The sequence below is a fragment of the Kogia breviceps genome, chromosome 15 (assembly GCF_026419965.1).
Source record: "Kogia breviceps isolate mKogBre1 chromosome 15, mKogBre1 haplotype 1, whole genome shotgun sequence".
NCBI lineage: Eukaryota > Metazoa > Chordata > Mammalia > Artiodactyla > Physeteridae > Kogia > Kogia breviceps.
Genome location: NC_081324.1, coordinates 55,314,279 through 55,333,878, shown reverse-complemented (window position 1 = coordinate 55,333,878; position 19,600 = coordinate 55,314,279). Strand labels below are relative to the sequence as shown.

The following is a 19,600-nucleotide window of genomic DNA, read 5'->3' as shown; positions in this document are numbered from 1 at the left end:
ACAGCTGGCTATGAAATAGTTTAAAAATTCATTTAGTGAGTAGCACCAGCAAACGCAGACCACTCATCACAGGAAGACGTTTGCTTCCTGCTGCTGGTGTCTTCTAGAGCGAGGGCAACCTGTGTTTGGGCTGCATTTTATAACATTTCTTTTTGTGTTAACAGTAGAACATTGAAGTTCCATGAGTCACCTCCCAGCTCCAAGAGAAACTTGGGTTTTCTGAATGGCTGGTGTTCAGGACACGGGATTTGCTATCTGCTTAATGAGCTGTGCTGATTGTGTAGGAGACCTTGTAACCTGGGTGTGGGCAGTGAGGGGGAATCTCAGGGTCCAGGCCCTCAGTGACCCCGACGCACCTTGCTGGTCGTATGCTGTTTGCGCACACCTCCTGTTGGAACGTGAAAGTCTCCATCATAAAGGAGATGATTTTATGTGTTTGGAATGTAAATGTAAAAATCTCATAATTTAAAAAGCCATGAGGAAACTTCTGGGCTTTATTAGAAATGGGAAATTTTTTTTAAAAATCGTATTTCTATAATTTTTAAACAAAAGAATATAATTCCTTTATTTGGCAAGGGAAAGGCCAAGTTATTTCATATTCAAATAACCTTGAAGTTACAAAATAAACTGCTGGCCTGATTTTCCCCCACTTATTTTAAATTACTTTGCGTTTTTTAAATTAGGGCAGAATGTACTACAGGAGTTCTGAGCCAAAGTTGTAATCCTAAGAAATGCTCCTAGGATCGAGTCTTTCTGTGGGTTAGAGCTGGAAGGGGCCCTGGAGGGCATCTGGCCGTTCTTACTAGAGGTGAGAACCCCTGCACGTCTTCGCTCCTCTGTGCTCTTTATCAAAGGGCTTGCTCGAGTATAAAAAGCTCCCCTTTTTCAGAGAGAACTTTGTCTGTTTATATTACTTGCTGTGCGATGCAGTAACATAAACAGAGGTGGAAGACAGCAAGTCACCCTGTAGGCGGGGCAAGTGCCTTATGCTGAGTTGGGTGCAGAAGTGGCTGCCCCCAGCTTGGTGCATCTGATATCACCCCCTGCTTCACGGAATCCTGGAACCACACTGGTGAAGGGGTCCAAAACCAAATGCTTTCCTCTAGGTGGACAGTGGTCACAACACTAATGAAATATTTAGTTGCACAGAATTTCATTTCCTCACAGAAATGTGGTGATGTTGCCAGTCAGGCATTTTGGGGGAGCACATTGTCCAAGAATCTTTGTTTTTACAACTTGATTGCCTGTTAATCCTGATATCTCAGATGAGCTCAGGAATTTGGGGGAGGGTAGCTTAGAGGCTGTGGCCAGAAGTGTGTACAGGCTGTTTGAAAGTTATTTATTATCCATTTTTGTTTTTATGCTCCATCTGTTTTCAGGAGAGACTTAGTGGTGGTCCACAGTTAAAGCACACACTGCTCTGCACTGCTGTGTGGTGTGTGACTGAACCACCAGCTCAAAACAAAATTCTCTTTGTTCAGCAAATATTTATCGTGCCACACTGAATCCACTAGGTGCTCATTTAAAAAATAAATTTATTTAATCTCTTTCTGGCTGCATTGGGTCTTCGTTGCTGTGTGCAGGCTTTCTCTAGCTGTAGCAAGCGTGGGCTACTCTTCCTTGAGTGGGCTTCTCATTGTGGTGGCTTCTCTTGTTGCGGAGCATGGGCTCTAGGCATGCGGGCTTCAGTAGTTGTGGCACATGGGCTCAGTAGTTGTGGCTCACAGGCTCTAGAGTGCAGGCTCAGTAGTTGTGGTACACGGGCTTAGTTGCTCCACTGCATGTGACATCTTCCTGGACCAGGGCTCGACCCTGTGTCCCCTGCATTGACAGGCGGATTCTTAACCACTGCGCCACCAGGGAAGCCCCCACATATACTTTTGTTTGCAGTAACTAATCTGTCTGGATTATTTGCTGCTCTGAGTTTGTGAGTAGCACAGCTGGATAGATTTCCACCAGATGGCCGTGTGACGAGCACCTCATTTAGTTTGCCTGGATGCTCAGTCCTGGGAGCCCGGCTGTTGGCCCCGTGGACCTGGGTGAGCCCAGGACTGCAGGTCTGGTATGGGGCCGCTTTGTGTGTAGGATTTGAATTCCATCCCGTGTCTCTAGCTGTCTCGACCAGGTGTCGGTCCAGTCTAGAGGGATTGGACACAACTCCCTGAAGGGATCTGAACAAAAACGTTAACCTCGGGACTTCTCTGGTAGCGCAGTGGTTAAGAATCCACGTGCCAATGCAGAGGAGACGGGTTCGAGCCCTAGCCCTGGAAGATCCCACATGCCGGGGAGCAACTAAGCCCATGTGCCACAACTACTGAACCTGCGCCTTAGAGCCCACGAGCCACAACTGCTGAAGCCTGTGTGCCTAGAGCCTGTGCTCCGCAACAAGAGAAGCCACCGCAGTGAGAAGCCTGAGCACCACAAGGAAGAGTAGCCCCCAGCTCGCCGCAATTAGAGAAAGCCTGCACACAGCAACGAAGGCCCAATGCAGCCAAAAATAAAATAAAACAAATAAATAAATATATATAAAAAACCCCGTTAACCTCTCTCAGCAAAACTCTTACCGTTATATATAATTTGTGTTTTATATTCATATCTTAGTTATTAAATTCAAAACCAACTCAGTTCTTCTGAAGAAAAGATTAGACACCATTTCTAGAGTCATTCTTGCATAGGTACTGTACGTTGTCTCATTGAAAGTAGGGAAAATGTTTATTTGATACTTTTGCTGTTTTGCTGCTTGTTCTAAAAAATATGTATATCTTTTGTATTTGTCTCTTCTTTGAAGCCTGTTGCGTAAACTAGAATCATCTTTGCTTAATTTAAGACATTTAGGAAGGGTATTTTTCAATGGGTGGAAATAACAATATGCTGATCTTATTTTGTTGGATATCGTTTCAACTCTGACGAAATCATCTCAGAACTGTGTGTGCCCTTGGTGTAGCATCTCGGCCTCAGCCCGGATCTGTGTGGAAAAGACCTTCGTCAGAAACGTGCCTGAAGCCGGTTCTGGGAAGGCTGGAGGGGAGGTGTGTTATACTAGAGTGTCAGTCACTTGTGGAGATGCGGCTGAACTCCACTTGACCTGCACGTAGAGAGGCTGCATTCAGTCAGGTCAAGGGGCAGTAGCTGAGATTGTAAAAGCCTTTGGTCTTTGTTTTACATTCTAACAAAGCTTGAAGTCGTAACTGCGTAACTGTAACCATAATAGACGGGCACTCAGAAGGTTGCAGTTACATTGGAATCGTCATTCCTTCAAGGGAAGCAGGGCAGGACAGGCACACCCCTGGGTTCTGTCCCTCCCCGAACGCTGACCCACTTGCCTGCGGTCATCAGACACAGCTTGACAAGCTGCCGTTTGGGGTCAGTTGTCCCTGTCACTTGGGGTGGTCTGGCCATCGGGATTCCTCAGGCCTCCTCGGTGATTCCTGAGGTCACCAGAGCCCCTGCTGAGCTTTAAGTGTAAAATATAGATTTCCCAGACAGACAGAGTCAGAATTGAGGAGGCAGTGGAGCCCGGGAATTGTTGTCTTTAAAACTGCAGACTTCGTTTAGATTTTTCCTGCTAAAGGCCTTTTTTATTTGAGGATCCAGCCTGGATTTGCGTTTAGTTGGTCACGTCTGTCATCTTCCAGTCACTGACTGCCCTCAGGCTTCCCTTTTGTGACATTAACTGCTGAGGTGAGTGCTGGTCAGTTACTCTGTGGAGCTCCCCTCAGCTGGAGTTTGTCTGTGGTGTCTCCTAATTAGATGGAGGTCGTGTGTTTGTGGCAGGAACAGCACAGCGGTTATGTGCTCTTGTCAGTGAATCATGAGGGGTCCCTGGTGTTGGTTCTCTTGTTACTCTGGAGTTTCCCTACTTATCATTAAGGCGGTTTCTGCCAGATTTCTCTCCTGTGAAGTTACTTTTTCCTTTGATAATGAGTTTATATCTTGGGGGAGATAATTTGAGAATATACAAACACCTTGTTTCTCTTCAAACTTTCATCCTCTATTTTTAACATCCTATGACCGCCACAGGTACTGTGGTGTTCTAGTAGTGGTCTTTTATTTCCCTCATTCTTTATTCATTGGAATTCATCTTTAAGAGAAATCTGTCCCTTCTCACTACTTACTTTATGATTTATATCAGTGTGGCCTCAAGAATATTCTGTAGGTTATAATCTGTCATTATTTTGTTGCTCAGTTTGTTCTGGGCACTGTTTCACATTGGCTTCTGTGTTCCTTTAAAATGCCCCTAATCCTTTGATTTTGAGCACAGGATTCCTACTTTCTGGCACTGTGAGATGTCCCAGCCCTGGGACCTTTTACTGGAGGATGGTATTTATTTATTTATTTTTAAATTTGTTTTGGCCATGCCATGTGGCATGCGGTATCTTAGCTCCCTGACCAGGGACTGAACCCAGTCCCCCTACAGTGAGTGGAAGCACGGAGTCTGAACCACTGGACCGCCGGGGAAGTCCCTGGAGGATGGTATTTAGAAACTAGGATCTGGGCTCTAGGTGTGCATGCTGCTTCTAGTGTCCTTGATTCTCGATCGTGGCAGAGGGAGTAGGGATATTAAACATGTGTTCTAGCCCAGGTGTAAGAACATCTGTACTTGTGCATCCGTCCGTGGAGACTTCCGATGCCTCGCCAGCACCACAGGGTTCATGTTAGCCCTCCTTCTAGGAAATTGTATTTTTAGAAGCTTCCCAGGTGTTGGGATTACTCAGACTTGGGGATACGAATCTGGACCCAAAAGGCTCTTGTGGCTTTGAGTACTCACTACTGATGGATGGTCTCTGACTCGGTGAATCATCATTTCCATTCTGGCTTAGTCGTCACTTCTTCTGACACTGAAAAGAATTACTTATTTATTTATTTTTAAAATTTTATTTATTTATTTTTATATTTGGCTATTTTGGGTCTTCATTGCTGCGTGCAGGTTTTCTTTGGTTGTGTCCAGCAGGGGCTACTCTTTGTTGCAGTGTGCAGGCTTCTCGTTGCAGTGGCTTCTCTTGTTGTGGAGCACGGGCTGTAGGCGTACAGGCTCAGTAGTTGTGGCACACGGGCTTAGTTGCTCTGTGGCATGTGGAATCTTCCTGGTCCAGAGCTCGAACCCGTGTCCCCTGCATTGGCAGGCAGATTCTTAACCACTGTGCCACCAGGGAAGTCCTGAAAAGAATTTTTATGTCACTCTTAGCCCTTGTAACTAAGGGATCTCAGCCTCCTAGGAGTAAAAGTCCCCCGGTCTTTGTAGTGGAGTAGAAACCCATCCATTTTCATGGCTAGCATTCTTACAAAACTTTTTCAGAGAAACTGAGCACACCTGAGGAAATGTCTAGTGGCTTGAATGCAGAGGAAGGCCGTGTGTATATTAATAAACACACTGTCCATGCAAACAAGTGACACACCAGTTGCCCTAAATTTCACTAAAACCAAATTTATCTTAATCCTTGCTTTTCTTTTTGATAAGGCAGTATGCATTTTTTTCCCCTAAAGTGTAGCTTGCTTTCTAAAGTAGGTATTTTCTCTTACCAGACATCAAGAGGATAAACCCTTTAGCCTTGGTTGTTGAGGATGTTTGGTTTGTGAACTTTAGGCTTCCATGTGCTTGTTAGGTTAGCAGCTGTGAAGTTAGTTCAAGTAGTTGCAATGAGTGGCCTTCAAATCCTACTGGATTGTTCATCTGGCTTGTTTCTACCTGAACTTAACCAGGTACCATGTGATGCAAGTGGAGAGCCTTTCAACCCAGGGAATTAACACATTGGGACAAGTTGAAAATTTGAACTTAATTTATCTGTGATATTAACTAAGGTTCTTTGAGGGCATGAGAGGGAGACAGATTAAGTTTAACATGTCTTTCTGTAGACCTGCAAACTCCAAGAATATGTCCATTTGTTCCCATCTCACAGCTGTAATTTCAATTGCAAAAGAGTCATGATGTCAATTCCTGACTTCTAGGTCAGTGAGTAAATGGAAAGAACTTCAAATAAAGTCATATGTTTCAAAGGAAATTGTATCCTACCAGTGTCTGGACTAAAGTGATAGTTATCACTGAAAATACTACATATGGTTTACATAGAAACTTGCTGAGATTATGTGCCTTTCATGTGTGAAAGTGAGCCAATCAGATTTCCTGTTTTATTTTCAGTTGCTTATAGTTATCAGTGATCACCACCAAAATAGATTAGCCACAGGTTCTTATCCAAGAAAGTTTAAGATGAGAACATGTTCCTTAAAACATACATTTATGATCATAATGTAATCACATCATCTTTTTTTTTGCGGTACGCGGGCCTCTCACTGTTGTGGCCTCTCCCGTTGCGGAGCACAGGCTCCAGACGCGCAGGCTCAGCGGCCATGGCTCACGGGCCCAGCCGCTCCGCGGCATGTGGGATCCTCCCGGACCGGGGCACGAACCCGTGTCCCCTGCATCGGCAGGCGGACTCTCAACCACTGCACCACCGGGGAAGCCCCTGTAATCACATCTTGAAGGCTACTCCTAATGAAAAGCTTTAACATTTTTCATGTGTGGTAGCATGCGGCAGAATCGTGGCCTTCTAAAAGCACTTACGAAATTCCTCCTCATTCGTAGTCCTGAAAATTACAAAAACCTGGCATTGGTGTGTTTAGGAGCTTGTGGCCCCAGGATACAGAAGGAGCCCGGGCGTTTGAGGCAGACATATCTGAGCTTTTCTTTGTGCTTGTCACTGTTTAACCATCTGACTCCTGTTATGTTGCCTGTTTTCTCTGAGCCCCAATTTTCTTGCTTGTTCAATGTATCTAAGCTAACATTACCTCACCTAACCGTGAGGATTCAGTGAGATGAGATGTGTACAGTGGCGTTTACTCCATCACTGCCCCACGTTAGAGTACTAAATTGTAGCTTAGGTTACATGTGGTTTCTCAAGGCTGCACATAGTTTCAAATGTTAGGACGTGAGTAAATGAAGAGTTTGAATTGTCACCAGTATAAGTGGACCTATTTTAAGAAGCTTGCATATATGAAAATCCAAGCTCATAAAACAGTTAAATTATTACCATTTTGTACAATGATTTAAGGAGGGATTTATCTTAATAACAAACCCTTCTGAGTGCACTGAAGACATCTTTAAAACAATACTACTCCTAAGTGTTTACCCAAATGAAGTGCAATTATGTTCTCACTAAAGCCTGTACACAGGTATTTTTAGTAGCTTCATTTGTAGTCTCCCCAAACTGGAAGCAACCCAGGTGTCTATCAACTGGTGGATGGATAAACAAACTTTGTCCATACAGTGGGATACTACTTAACAACACCAAGGAACAAATTGCTGATAGCTGCAAGAATATTGGTTAATCTCAAATGCATGATGCTAAGTGAAAGAAGCCATATTCCAAAGGGTACGTACTCTGACTCCATTGATAAGGCATTCTGGAAAAGGCAAGACTATCGGGACAGAGAACAGGTCAGTGGTTGGCTTGTGATGAGGAAAAAGGATAGACTACAAAAGGGCATAGGGGCATTTGGGGAGGCAGTCTAGTTCTGTGTCTTGATTATGTTGATTATGGTGCTCGTTACGTGGTTGCATGGTTAAAACTATGAAAGGGTTAATTTTACTCCATGTAAAGTACACCTCATTTTAAAAAATCTGTCTTGAACAGTTCAAGGTACAGCTATTTGAAATCTTAAAATTACATTTCGTAGCAGAGTTGGCATGAACATTTAGCTGGTTTTTATGTGTTGATAGGTATAACCATTACAGAAAGGTTGACTAATGTCTTTCATGATTAATTATAAAGTCTTTTTTTTTTTTTTTTTTTTTTTTTTTGCTGTACTCGGGCCTCTCACTGTTGCGGCCCCTCCTGTTAAGGAGCACAGGCTCCGGACGTGCAGGCTCAGTAGTTGTGGCTCACGGGCCCAGGCGCTCCGCGGCATGTGGGATCTTCCCGGACCGGGGCACGAACGCGTGTCCCCTGCATCGGCAGGTGGACTCTCAACCACTGTGCTGCCAGGGAAACCCTAAACAGAGTCTTAAACTCAGTACAATTTCTTAATGATTTTTCTTCCACGTTTCTCTCTAGTCTCTGGTGAGGTTAACCGTTCCCTGTAACATTCTGATCTGTCACCTCAGGTACAGGTAGATTAGAACTGGGCATGTTTTGCACCATGACAAGAAGAGATAAGAACTAAATTGCTAAAAGCTTCGTTACTCTGCAGTTTGGGAACTGAAGGGAAAAGCAGTGAAGCGTAATACAGGGATGAGAACCATTGAGTTTCATAGAGCTGACTCCGGGTTTGGAGCAGATTTGGTCATGGGAGTGATGTGAGGGCTGAGGAAAGTCCTTGGGGCCTCCTCCTCGTGTGCTGCTTGCCACACATTTTAATATGTGTAATGACATCTAAAGGTAGGCGTCAGATTGAGCCTTTAGCTCCCCTTGCTCTGTTACAATTCTGTTGAAGAAAATGAATGTCCAGGTACGTTGCTGAGCTTTAGGAAACTGAAACTATTGCGACCAGCCATTTACTGTGAAGGCTGTGCCTTGTGGTGTTGGGCGTTTTCCTATAAGTAGACTGGCTGCTAGAAAACGATGACCTGAGTGTGTCCTGTGTCATCTGTTTATCGTGACCGTCTTGCCCGGCCCCTGACTTCCCCCCAGGCCCCCGCTCATCTGACACAGCGGCTGCGGGCAACCTGCGTGGATGTCCTTTGTTCTCACAGGGATATTTTTAGATTTACCCATCGGAGGTGGGTGTCATTCTTAACTGTCACCCACGTAGACTAGATTTATGTAGGTTTTTTTGTGAGATCTTCAGGAGCATCTGGAGAAAAGCATTAAGTTCTGAATATCTGAGCATTGATTTTGGAACGTCGGGTTGGTCTCCTCTGTTGGCATTTAAAATATATATATACATATGTTACATACATATACATTTAAAAATACATACACACACAGTCTCTTCATCTACCTCTGATTTCTTTCGTTAGGTTACAGTGCAGCACATAGTGTGTGTTCCTCCTTCTCCTTGCTGTTCTGTTCATCAGACCTCGCGTTCATCACTCCATCCATTCTTTGATCCAAAAATGCTCCTTAAGGACTTCCTCCTGCAGGGCACTGTGCCAGGCTCTGGGGCGACAGTGAAACGGTGACACTTCTCCTTCCTTGGTCAGAACCGAGGGTCCGGAGGTGGGATGGACAGTGACCATGTGTGCCATGCTGTGCGGGGAGGGCGGGCGCCCTGGGCCCACCCAGCCCTGCGCTGCCTCCTGCTTTCTTCCTGACTGTCTTGCCCATCTCTTTCTGACCTTCTTTTCCATTGTGCTCTGGATGTTCACAGTCTATTGTGGACAGGCTTTATTTGTTCCCATCTCCCCCTCGAATAAAATATTAGATTGACAGCCAAAGTAGTTGATGGGTGGAGAAGAAAACTGGTGTTGGATTTTGAAGGGTTGTCTTGAAAGTTATTGGAACGGGGACTGTGGTGGAGGGTGGGGAATTGATGGTTTTTGAAGATGAAATAGGTGACACGTTCTTCCTTTAGTTGTATCTGTTGAAAAGCTGGAGCAAATAGTTGATAAAACTTAGGCCTCCCCTCAGGAAAGAACACATATTGCTGTGGTGACAAAGTGTCTTCCCTGTGTTGAACATTACTCAGCCTGAGATAATCATTCATCTACTTTGTAGATAGTGTGGTGACCTCATAGAGTAGTGAGCCCAGTGAGCAGAAGTCTGTGCTTCCAAACTTCCTTAAAGAAAATGTGTTGTGACATTCAGGGTCTGAATTTATCAACTGACCAGCCTTGACAGCTTAGCTTAAGGCAGCTTCATGTCCTTTCGTTTAAAAGAAAAACAATAGAGTCCAGATGCCAGCTCAGGAAGAGTTCCAGAACTCCCGTCTTCCCAGCACCCAGGGCTTTAAGCCTTTGCAGAGACCTTTTTACGAGAGTGATTTTGGAAGCAGCAAGAATAGGCATGGAATTTTATCAGAGGGGCTCTTTTACATGGAGCTCTGCTTCCCTAATCTGGCTCATCTTCATAATTAATTATTAAACTTTTTTTAAAATTCAAGAAAATTTGCATTTTTAAAAACTGTTCAGGACGGTTTTCATGTACGAAAAATTTTGAACCAGTATAGTAAGTAAAATTCTTGAAGTTCAACCTTACTGGGAAGTTCCTCACCAAATCTGCCCTTTTTGCTTCCCTAAGTTGATTTCGTCCCTCATTTAAACAATATTTGCTGAATCCCAGCTAGGTGCCAGGTGTGTTTCTAGCTCCGCCTAGAACTTGTGGCTGGATCCTGACCGTGCTTTCCCCTCCCTCACACCTGCCCTGGGTCAGTCACAGGTCCTGCTGCCTCAGTCCCCTCTGCGCCTCTTCTGCTCTTGGAGCTGTGCTGTCTCTTGCTGGAATTGGTTGTAAGAGCTTTGGAGATGGTCTCTGCCTCTAGCCTCCTCTTCCCCAGTTTGTCCTCCCCACCCCCTTGCCGACCAACGGTGCCCCAGCCTGCTCCTGGCTGGTTGCCCTGATGCCCTGAGGGTGAGTCCAAGGCCTTGCATCATCTCACCCTTGCCTCAGGCTCCACCACCCTTCCCCGTCCCTGTCCTCCAGGAACCTCCATTGTTTGGCCTGCTTAACCCTGCCATTTTCGCCCCTAGAACAAATATAAATATGTTCTGCTTCCTGAAGCGTTTCTTGACTCTCCCATGCAGGTTTTTTTCTCCCTTTGTCTAGTCTTCCTAAGTCACCAAAATAGCATCATCACAAGGTATTATGTAAATTAAGACAGTATTTATGCCTCTTTCTCTTGTTAGACCCAGGACTTCTGAGGGAAAGAGGGCAGAGTTTTATATCGTAGGGACTTACTGTGGTGCCTGGCAAGAAGCAGGTACTCAGTTTTGCTTGACTCTTAAGAAAATCGTCTCAGACACAGCCTGGGATGATGGCTGTTTTGATAGGTGGATTACACATCCTCTGTTGTGTTTTCCTTGAAGGAGTCGCGCAGTCCTGCGTGATTGTTTCTAAATTCAGTCTGCAGAGGTATTCCTTTGAGGGGCCTTCCCTGGATAACGCTTTCACAGCCCTCCTTTTCCATCCCGACAGGAAGGCCATATGGAGAACTTGGTGTGTGCAGGCAGTTTGCCGGGGGACCCTGGGTGTTGGTCTGTGGACTCGCGCACGGGGCCTTGTGGTCTGGGGATGGCGGAGCCCACTGCCCTGCGGGGCCCTGACCCCGTGCTCTGGACAGGACACTGGGGGCAGTGCATGTGGGTGCACGGCTGGCAGCGTTCCTCATGGACCTGGGGCTCCAGAAGGTCCGAGGGGCTCACGGACCGTCTGTTTGTGGGGCCCTGAGCCTGAGGGCCTCTCCTCGTTGAGGGTGAGGGACATTCCCGGTGCTGCTGTTTCCTGTTCTGATTTTATAAAGCAAGAATTAAAGGCAGCTACTATAAAATAAGAAAAATTAAACACATTGGCATTCTGCTCTGATGGCGAAAGAGACAAAACAAAACGGAGGGGTATTGCCTTGAGTCTCGGCGGGAACCTGTCCCCGGGGCATCTCCTGGGCCCTGGGACGTGTCTTGATTGAGTTAAGCCCCCAGGGGACAGGCAAGTCCCCTGGGCCCCTGCCCTCCTGGGGAAGTGACTGAAGATCTGCGCCAGCAGGGGGTGGGGGGAGGCAGGCATGTGAAAGGAGACTCCTTTTGAAGGTCAAGTGAGGTATGTTTGAGAAAGTTCTTGAAAGAGCTACTCAAATGCAGAATGTAAGCTTGGTTGCCTGGAGCATAGGTGGGAGCCAGATAGTGCAGGTCACCGTGTGCTAGTGTTTGTTTCCTGAAGTTTATAGAAGTCTGTTCCCTTAGCACATTCGTCAGGTCTGTGAGACGGTTGGAATGTTGAGGGCAAGTTCTTTGATAAAAGCTGTTCTTCTCTGTCCCTTGTGATCTCTCAGGACGTCCACTTTGCGGGGGTCCAGCAGCAGGCTGGTGGCCAACCCCTGCAAGGAGGCAGGAGGGCGGGTGTGGCTTTTTTTGGAGCCTGTAATCACTTCACATTTGTGTGGCCAAGTAGCATTATGTGAAAGTAATGCTCCTGTTGCTGAAAGCAGCAAGATATCTGGGGACTTCATCAAGGCTTTTATCATCATTGCTTAGAACATTTCTGTCACTTAGAGATGCAGTTAAGGACATAGGCTCCAGTATCAGACTTGAATTTGAATATTGACTTTACCACTAAGTGTAGTGACCTTGGACAATTCTGAGCCTCCCTTCCCTCCTGTAAATGGGAATATTGATACCAAAGTCCTGGGTGGTTCTGAAGATTACATGAGATAATGTACAGGTTAACACAGCACCTGACATGTGATGGACGTGTAACAGCTGTAGTTGTGTTTGTTCGTGGTAGTAACTAGTAGTACCAGCTAACTAGTAGTAGCCAGCATTAAGAAGGTAAAGTTAAAACTTATGAAACAGACTTTGATTATATATAAGTGTGGTTAACAATGTATGCATTTTTGTATTGATAACAATTTAGAAATCATAATATTTTAATAGCTACCTATGTCTCTGTGGTTACTCTTCCCTAATAAAAGTGTTTTTTGATTGAACATATCACCTTTAAATAGTTTGGGGGCAGTTTTTATCAGAGGGGGGTTTGTATTTGAACCCACTTACTGATGCATTCCATTTATAAATCTCTACTGCATATCATGATGATTGACTTTAGTTTCTCTGATGCTCAGGAACAGCTGCTAAGCAAATCTTTAAACCTTTGGTAGATAATTGAATCTTGAAAGCTGCCCATCTATTCCAGATACTAGTGTATGTTTACTTTAAAATGTTTGATAAGAAAAGTCTGATAGTGGGTACCACTGAATTTCATGCATGAAAGGACTATTTGGTCTATTGAATTTTGTGTGTGAAGGGCCATTTGGCCTCTATTAAGTATTTTAGTCGGTTACTGTCTACTGATTCTTTCCGTTGTCAGTTTAGAGATCTGTAAGTGCCTCCCTGTTTGGGGAGCTCCCAACATGTTAGCCGGCTCGTGTGCATTGTGCTCTCAGCATGTAAGCCTGGCCCCAGACACACACTGTGCACTGAGTGGATTGGGCATTGGTCAGGCCTGTCTGTGCCATAGTGTCTAGTTTGGGATCTTCCATTTAAAGGAAGTCAGTTCTCTAGTTTGTCATAAAAGTGAAAGTAAACTCAGTCATTTCAGCTATTTTAAGGACTAAGAATGCTTAACTCAGAATAGATGAGACCCAGTTGGGTTGTACAGTAAACGCTTTGGTGTGTGGTGGTGTCCTTTAGAAGAGGGTGGTGCATATGCAGTGGGATTTCTGGTGGACATAGTAACCAGGGCTGTCTGTCTGGTATTGGGATAAGCCTCCTCATGAAAGGGGGTGAGTCTCTGTCTACTGGAAGTATCCCAGAATTGAAAAGCGGTATAGCACATGATGCTTAAGAAGATACTTGTCTTCGGCAGCTCAGGCTGCTATAACAGAATACCACAGACTGGGTGGTTTAAACAAAAAGGATTTATTTCTCACGGTTTTAGAGGTGGGGAAGACCAAGATCAAGGTACTGGCCAATTCAGCTCCCGGTAAGGGCCCTCTCCCTGGCTTGCAGACAGCCGCCTTCTAACTGTGTCCCCACGTGGTGAGGACCATGCTCTTGTCTCCCCCTCTCTTTATTAAGGGCATCGATCCCATTATGCAGCCCCACCCTCATGATCTTGTCTAAGCCTAATTTCCTCCCAAACGTCCCACCTCCAAATACTGTCGCACTGGGGGTTAGAGCTTCAACATAGGAATTTGGTAGGGGTGGGGTACACACTCAGTCCATAACAATACTTAGCCTTTCCAGGCCTCAGTTTCATTATCTTAAACATATACCTGAAACCACCTGTAAAATGGTCCTGAGATGATAATGCATGTGTAAGCTTGAGAATTTGGTACATAGTGAGGTCTCAAAAAATTGTGATGATTGTTAACTTTACCGTATTTCAGAGATGTGATAAAAGCGTTTTTGGTATTTGTTGAAAGACAGGACTGGATAAATTTTTCCAGTTCTGAGAATCAGTAAGTGCATTTTAATACTTTCCTTTGTGCCTTTGAGCCTGGGGACAGGGATGCGGCTCTGTGGGCATCCTTCAGGCACACTTCGCTCCTTCTGTGTGTGCATCTTTACATTAGTTGCTGTCTTTGTCTTGTCTCTGAATTTTCATGTGTCTTGTGTCACTCTGTTCTTGAATTCATTTCCCCCTCTTTTTTTTTTCCCTCGTCATTCACTCATCATAAAATGTGACGAATAGTTTATGATATATATTATTTTGCTGTATTTTTAAATCTTTATTTCAAAAACCAGCATCTTCAGTGGGGGTGTCCCCCACATGTTAGTGGGTTACTTCATCCTCTGTCTTTTCTGCCCCTGTTCAGAGTCCCGCTTCGCTAGGTGTTGACGGGGACAGACTGGTGTCAGGGGCCTGACTTTTTTTCTCACTGGGCTCTATCGTGGCTGCTGCTGGGCTGGGCGTGTAGAAGTAAAGAGTTAGGTGCAAGAATTGGCTTAAAGAGGAAGCTGTTTACTCAGTTCTTTCCCCAGCCTGGATGGGGTGCCCCTCGTCCCCACTGTGGAGGCACCAGGCCTCCCTTTACTTTGTTTTCCCAGCCTTCGTGATATGAGCAGGGTTGTTTTATATCTGCTGAGAAAAAAACCAATGATTTGATAGCCTGCGTTTTTCTACATTTAGCAACTGGCATTTACACAATAGACTTTCTTGTATAGCAGCATATCCTTTGACCATGGTAATTAAAATCATCTCAAATAGATGTAGTTACACTTAATTATGGATTCTGTTCTCTAGTTGATGTAAGCTTATGACACATTTAGTTTATAAGACTGTTGTTTATGGCTGAATGTAGATGCTTAAGTTATCATTTTTCAGTTTCTTTTAAGAAAAGGCCTATATAATTGGTTATGAATTTTTTTTTAGATTCGTAACAAAACTCATTTTAAAATTGCTGCCATCATCAGTCAAGCATAATACAAAGCTTGATTACGTGGGTGTTGTTTGCCATGACAGGCAAAAAGGGTGTTGTGAACACATGTTACTTACAGAATATGAAAATTCTGATGGACTGTTCTAGGTTGCTGAAAAATACTAAAAGAGAGTGAAAAGATGAACTACTTAGGACTAAATCTCATTTCACTTCTGTTTTTGGAGACATTCTTAACATATAAAAATTGTACACCATGACCCCAAAAATAAGGAACAAAAAGATGTTTATTCCCTTTTCCTCTAAGTTAGTTGTAGTGCTCTTTTATAAAACAAAATTTAATTTTCCGCACCATTAGCCATTACGTAAATGCAAATTAAAACCAGTATCACTACATACCTGTCATCATGGCTATAATAAAAAATAGTAACAATGCCAAGTGCTGGCAGGGATGCAGAGACACTGTTACCTCTCAGTCATTGCTGGTCGGTGTGGAGAATGGTACAGCAACTCTGGTGGCAGTGTTTTTAAAAACTAAGCATGCGATTCCCATTCAGCCCAGCAGTCACATTCCTGGGCATTTTACCCTAGTCAACTGAAAACTTATTTTCACACAAAAACCTGTACATGAATGCTTATAGCAGTTTTCTTTGTGATAGCCAAAAAATCTGAAATAGCTCAACTGTTCCCCACAAGTGAATGGTTAAACTATGGTATATCCACACCATGAAGTACTAGGCATCAATAAAGGGGAACAAACTGTTGATACATGCACCAACCTGGATGAATCTCCATAGAAATATGAGTGGGAAAAGGCTGTCCCAAAAGGTTAGATACTGTGTGATTCCATTTATATAAATTCCTTAAAAATGGCAGAAATCTCAGAAATGAAGAACAGATTAGTGGTTGCCAGGGATTAAGGGGGGAGAGCAGACAGAAGGCAAGTAGGTGTGTGTGACTATAAAAGGCCAATAAGACAGATCTTTGTGACGATGGAAATGTTCTGAATCTTAACTGAATCATTGTTGATACCCAATTGTGATACTGCACTAGAATTTTGCCAGATGTTACCATTGGGGGAAACTGGGTAAAGTATACTTGGGATCTCTTTGTATTATTAGTTACAACTACATGTATGTGAATCCACAGTTATCACAATACAAGATTAATTTTTAGAATGTGAGATGTAATACGAATATTCTGATAAAACACTACCGCACGTTTCCTTTTTTCTCTTTTGCTGATGGTTCGTTTGACCATTCATTCTATGAATATTTAAGAAATCATTATTGAGCGCTTGATACGTGCTTAATTTGGCCTTACTATAGAGTTCAAATCAATTATTGTAGACCTGAAATCATACCAACTTGTAACTGTTTTAGACTTTACCTCATAAAGGACGCCTGCCACTGTATTCTGCTGTTTATTGGTAAGTTTTGCAGCTGGTTTACATCCTCAAAGCCAGCTCCTTCTGTAGGTGCATTTTGGAGCCTTGGTAGCATTAGCTTTAAAATATTCAAAATGTTTTCCAGGGTAAAGTTACTGTGGCTCTGCTCCATGGCATTAAACTGATGGGCCTTGATTACTGTGTACAAGAGCAGGAAATCCGGGCACTGCCCGTGGGTGCTGGCTCTCCTGTGAAGAGCAGTGGGTTTTTCTGCAGCAGGGGAGCTGGCAGGCCCCTGGGTTGTCCCGTGGATGGTATTCTTCTAGTTCAGCTTTGGACTTACCTGACAGCGTAGAATGTGCTCTCTGGGGACTTTTCTGAGCATGTAACTTTGAACTCCAGGCAGGTCAAAGGCTTTTGATCTGGGTTTAGAAAGACAGCTGTGCTTATGGTGAATACCCTGCAGAATAGGCTGTCGGGTGTCTGGTTGGGTGGAAGTCGGCTTCCAGATGAGCAGAGCTGTGGAGGGTCTCTGGTTTCATCTGCATCCCTCCTGTCCTCAGGAGAATGAGTTTTGCTCAGTTGTGCTTTAACACTCTGCCAGGAGAGCCAGTGTCTAATGAGTGAACTGTGGTCATATGGATAACTGGGAATAAAATTTGACAACCTTAGGACTAAAGTAGTGTGGCTATTTTTTTCCTAACGGATGAATTATTGGGGGCACAGCCCCCATCCTGTGGCCAGATGAAGCATGTGGTGGCCCTGCGCCCCAGTCGGGTACCCTTGCCACCTTTTTGACACTTTCTGGAGGACCCTTTACAGTCTGGTGATCCTGATTTGAATAGTGCATTGCAGTTAAGGTCTAAGATTAAAACCCTTTTCTGTGTTTTCAACTTTGTGGGACATGAATATATGTTCTAGTGAGTTGTGTTGAAGCACTGAAGGGATTTTCCTTCAAAGTACTGTTATAAATTGGTTAGACCCAGCCTAGCTCACCAGTTTGTTTGTTTAATCTAGCATGTCTCTGAACCATAGTCGATTGATTCCGTAGAAAACCCATCTCTCATAGCTTCCAGCAGGAACAGCGTGATTTCAGGTTCCTCTTGGGGGTGATCTTCAGTCACTTCTTGGCTTAGCTGCGTGGTCGGAGTGGATGCACTTTCCCCAGGTCCCCAGTTGTCTTGGGCAGGAGGGCTGTGTGGCAGTCGGGGCTCTTCGGGGGTCTGTGTGGGTTCTGAACTTTTGGGGGAACGCCTAGTGGCAGCAGGCTCGATCCGCGATGCTGGAAAGGGAAAGGGGACTTCTGCATGCCCAGCTGGGCTGCCTGTCAGCAGCAAGGTGGATGGGCGGTGTGGGGCTGCCCACGCGTGGAAGTGTGTAGCGGCCATATTAGCCTGACACGCAGGGGCCCAGCGTCTGCAGGGCTAATCATAGTCTGAAGTACGTACGAGCCATGTAGTTTTAGGCCCTGCGGTTTTTTTCTCTCTCACTGTCATTAGACCCACAAACTCAGCGTTAACATCTCTTGCACTTTTTTTATTGTCTTCTATAGTCTCAAACCATGAATTACGTGGGGCAGCTGGCCGGGCAGGTGATTGTCACCGTGAAGGAGCTCTACAAGGGCATTAACCAGGCCACACTGTCCGGCTGCATCGATGTTGTGGTGGTGCGGCAGCAGGATGGCTCCTACCAGTGCTCACCCTTCCACGTGCGCTTCGGGAAGCTGGGCGTCCTGCGGTCCAAAGAGAAAGTGGTGAGTGCGGGCGCGTCCTGTCCTCCAGGAGGATGAGACGCTGGGTGGCAGAGTAAATCGTTCCTGTGAGCTCTCAGGACCTCTGTGTGTGTGTTTCTGTTTTGAAAACCTATATGCTTTTGAAGACAGCAGTATGGGAAGTCCATCTTTTGTACTGTTTTTGAAGTTGCTTCTAAATTCAAAAAGCCCTGCTACAGGAAGTCTAGGGGGAAAAGAGGTGAACATCATCTTAATAATCCTATGTGTTGCAACTCAGAAAATCAAAACAGAAACTAGAATATATAAATGGGGAAATCAAGTGTATTTAGAAAAAGTTCCTTTACCTTTTACAGCACTTTAAAATATTTAATGTAATGCCTTCAGACCAGTTGTGAATGGAATAGATAGGCATGCTCAATAGTACATGTGTTTAAATGAAATACATTAATGCCAAATTTGTGCATTTATTTTGACAAAGCTGTAGAATCTTACTTGTAATCTAAAGTTTATTGTAAATACCAGGACTTTTTCCCAAATCTGACTGAAATGAAAATCCACAGGCTTTTATTTATTTTAGGGAAGATTCTTTCAGAAAGAAGGTATTTGTGTTGGTTTTCCTTTCTTTTCTTTTTTTTTTTTTTTTTTTTTACATCCTCTTTCCTTCAGGTTATGGAGCACTTGGAAAGTCTGTTAGTATATCTGATCTGATATCAATCATGTTAGAAAAAGCTGAGCTAACAGTAAACTTCACGGGTACATAGTGGTATTTTTCTTTCTACTCCTGTCCCACAGTATCTACTTAAACAGCATAAGGAGATTTTGTCAGGATTTTCAAGCACAATGAAAGAATCCACACCATTTTGTAGCACAGAAGTATGTGTTAGAGGACCGTTGTCCTAAGTTGAAAACATCTGTTTTCAGATTTCGGCTAATAACATAGCTGATCCTATTCTTTTTTTTTTTTTTTGGCTGCGTTGGGTCTTCGTTGCTGTGCGCGTGCTTTCGCTAGTTGCAGCGAGCGGGGGCTACTCTTCGTTGCAGTGCGCAGCCTTCTCATCACGGTGGCTTCTCTTGTTGCGGAGCACGGGCACTAGGTGCGTGGGCTTCAGTAGTTGTGGCACACGGGCTTAGTTGCTCTGCAGCATGTGGGATCTTCCCAGACCAGGGCTTGAACCTGTGTCCCCTGCATTGGCAGGCGGATTCTTAACCACCGGGCCACAAGGGAAGTCCCTGATCTTATTCTTTTTTTTTTTTTTTTTTTTTTTTTTTTTTTTTTTTTTTTTGTGGTATGCGGGCCTCTCACTGCTGTGGCCTCTCCCGTTGCGGAGCACAGGCTCCGGACGCGCAGGCCTAGCGGCCATGGCTCACGGGCTTAGTTGCTCCGCAGCATGTGGGATCTTCCCGGACCAGGGCACAAACCCGTGACCCCTGCATCGGCAGGCGGATTCTCAACCACTGCGCCACCAGGGAAGCCCCCTGATCTTATTCTTTAAAATAGAAATTCCCCTCTATTTTAATTG

The 19,600-nt window shown here is 44.6% G+C and overlaps 1 protein-coding gene across 3 annotated transcripts in view; it reads left to right on the top strand.

The window, feature by feature from the left end:
• LPIN2 (lipin 2) overlaps nt 1-19,600 on the top strand; it is an 81,693-nt gene that overhangs the window by 24,148 nt on the left and 37,945 nt on the right. For all 3 annotated transcript variants that reach the window (XM_067015757.1, XM_067015755.1, XM_067015756.1), the window contains one exon: nt 17,901-18,101. In XM_067015757.1, the coding sequence (XP_066871858.1) occupies nt 17,910-18,101 (192 nt within the window). In that variant the 5' untranslated portion in view covers nt 17,901-17,909. The remainder of the gene's footprint in view (nt 1-17,900; nt 18,102-19,600) is intronic.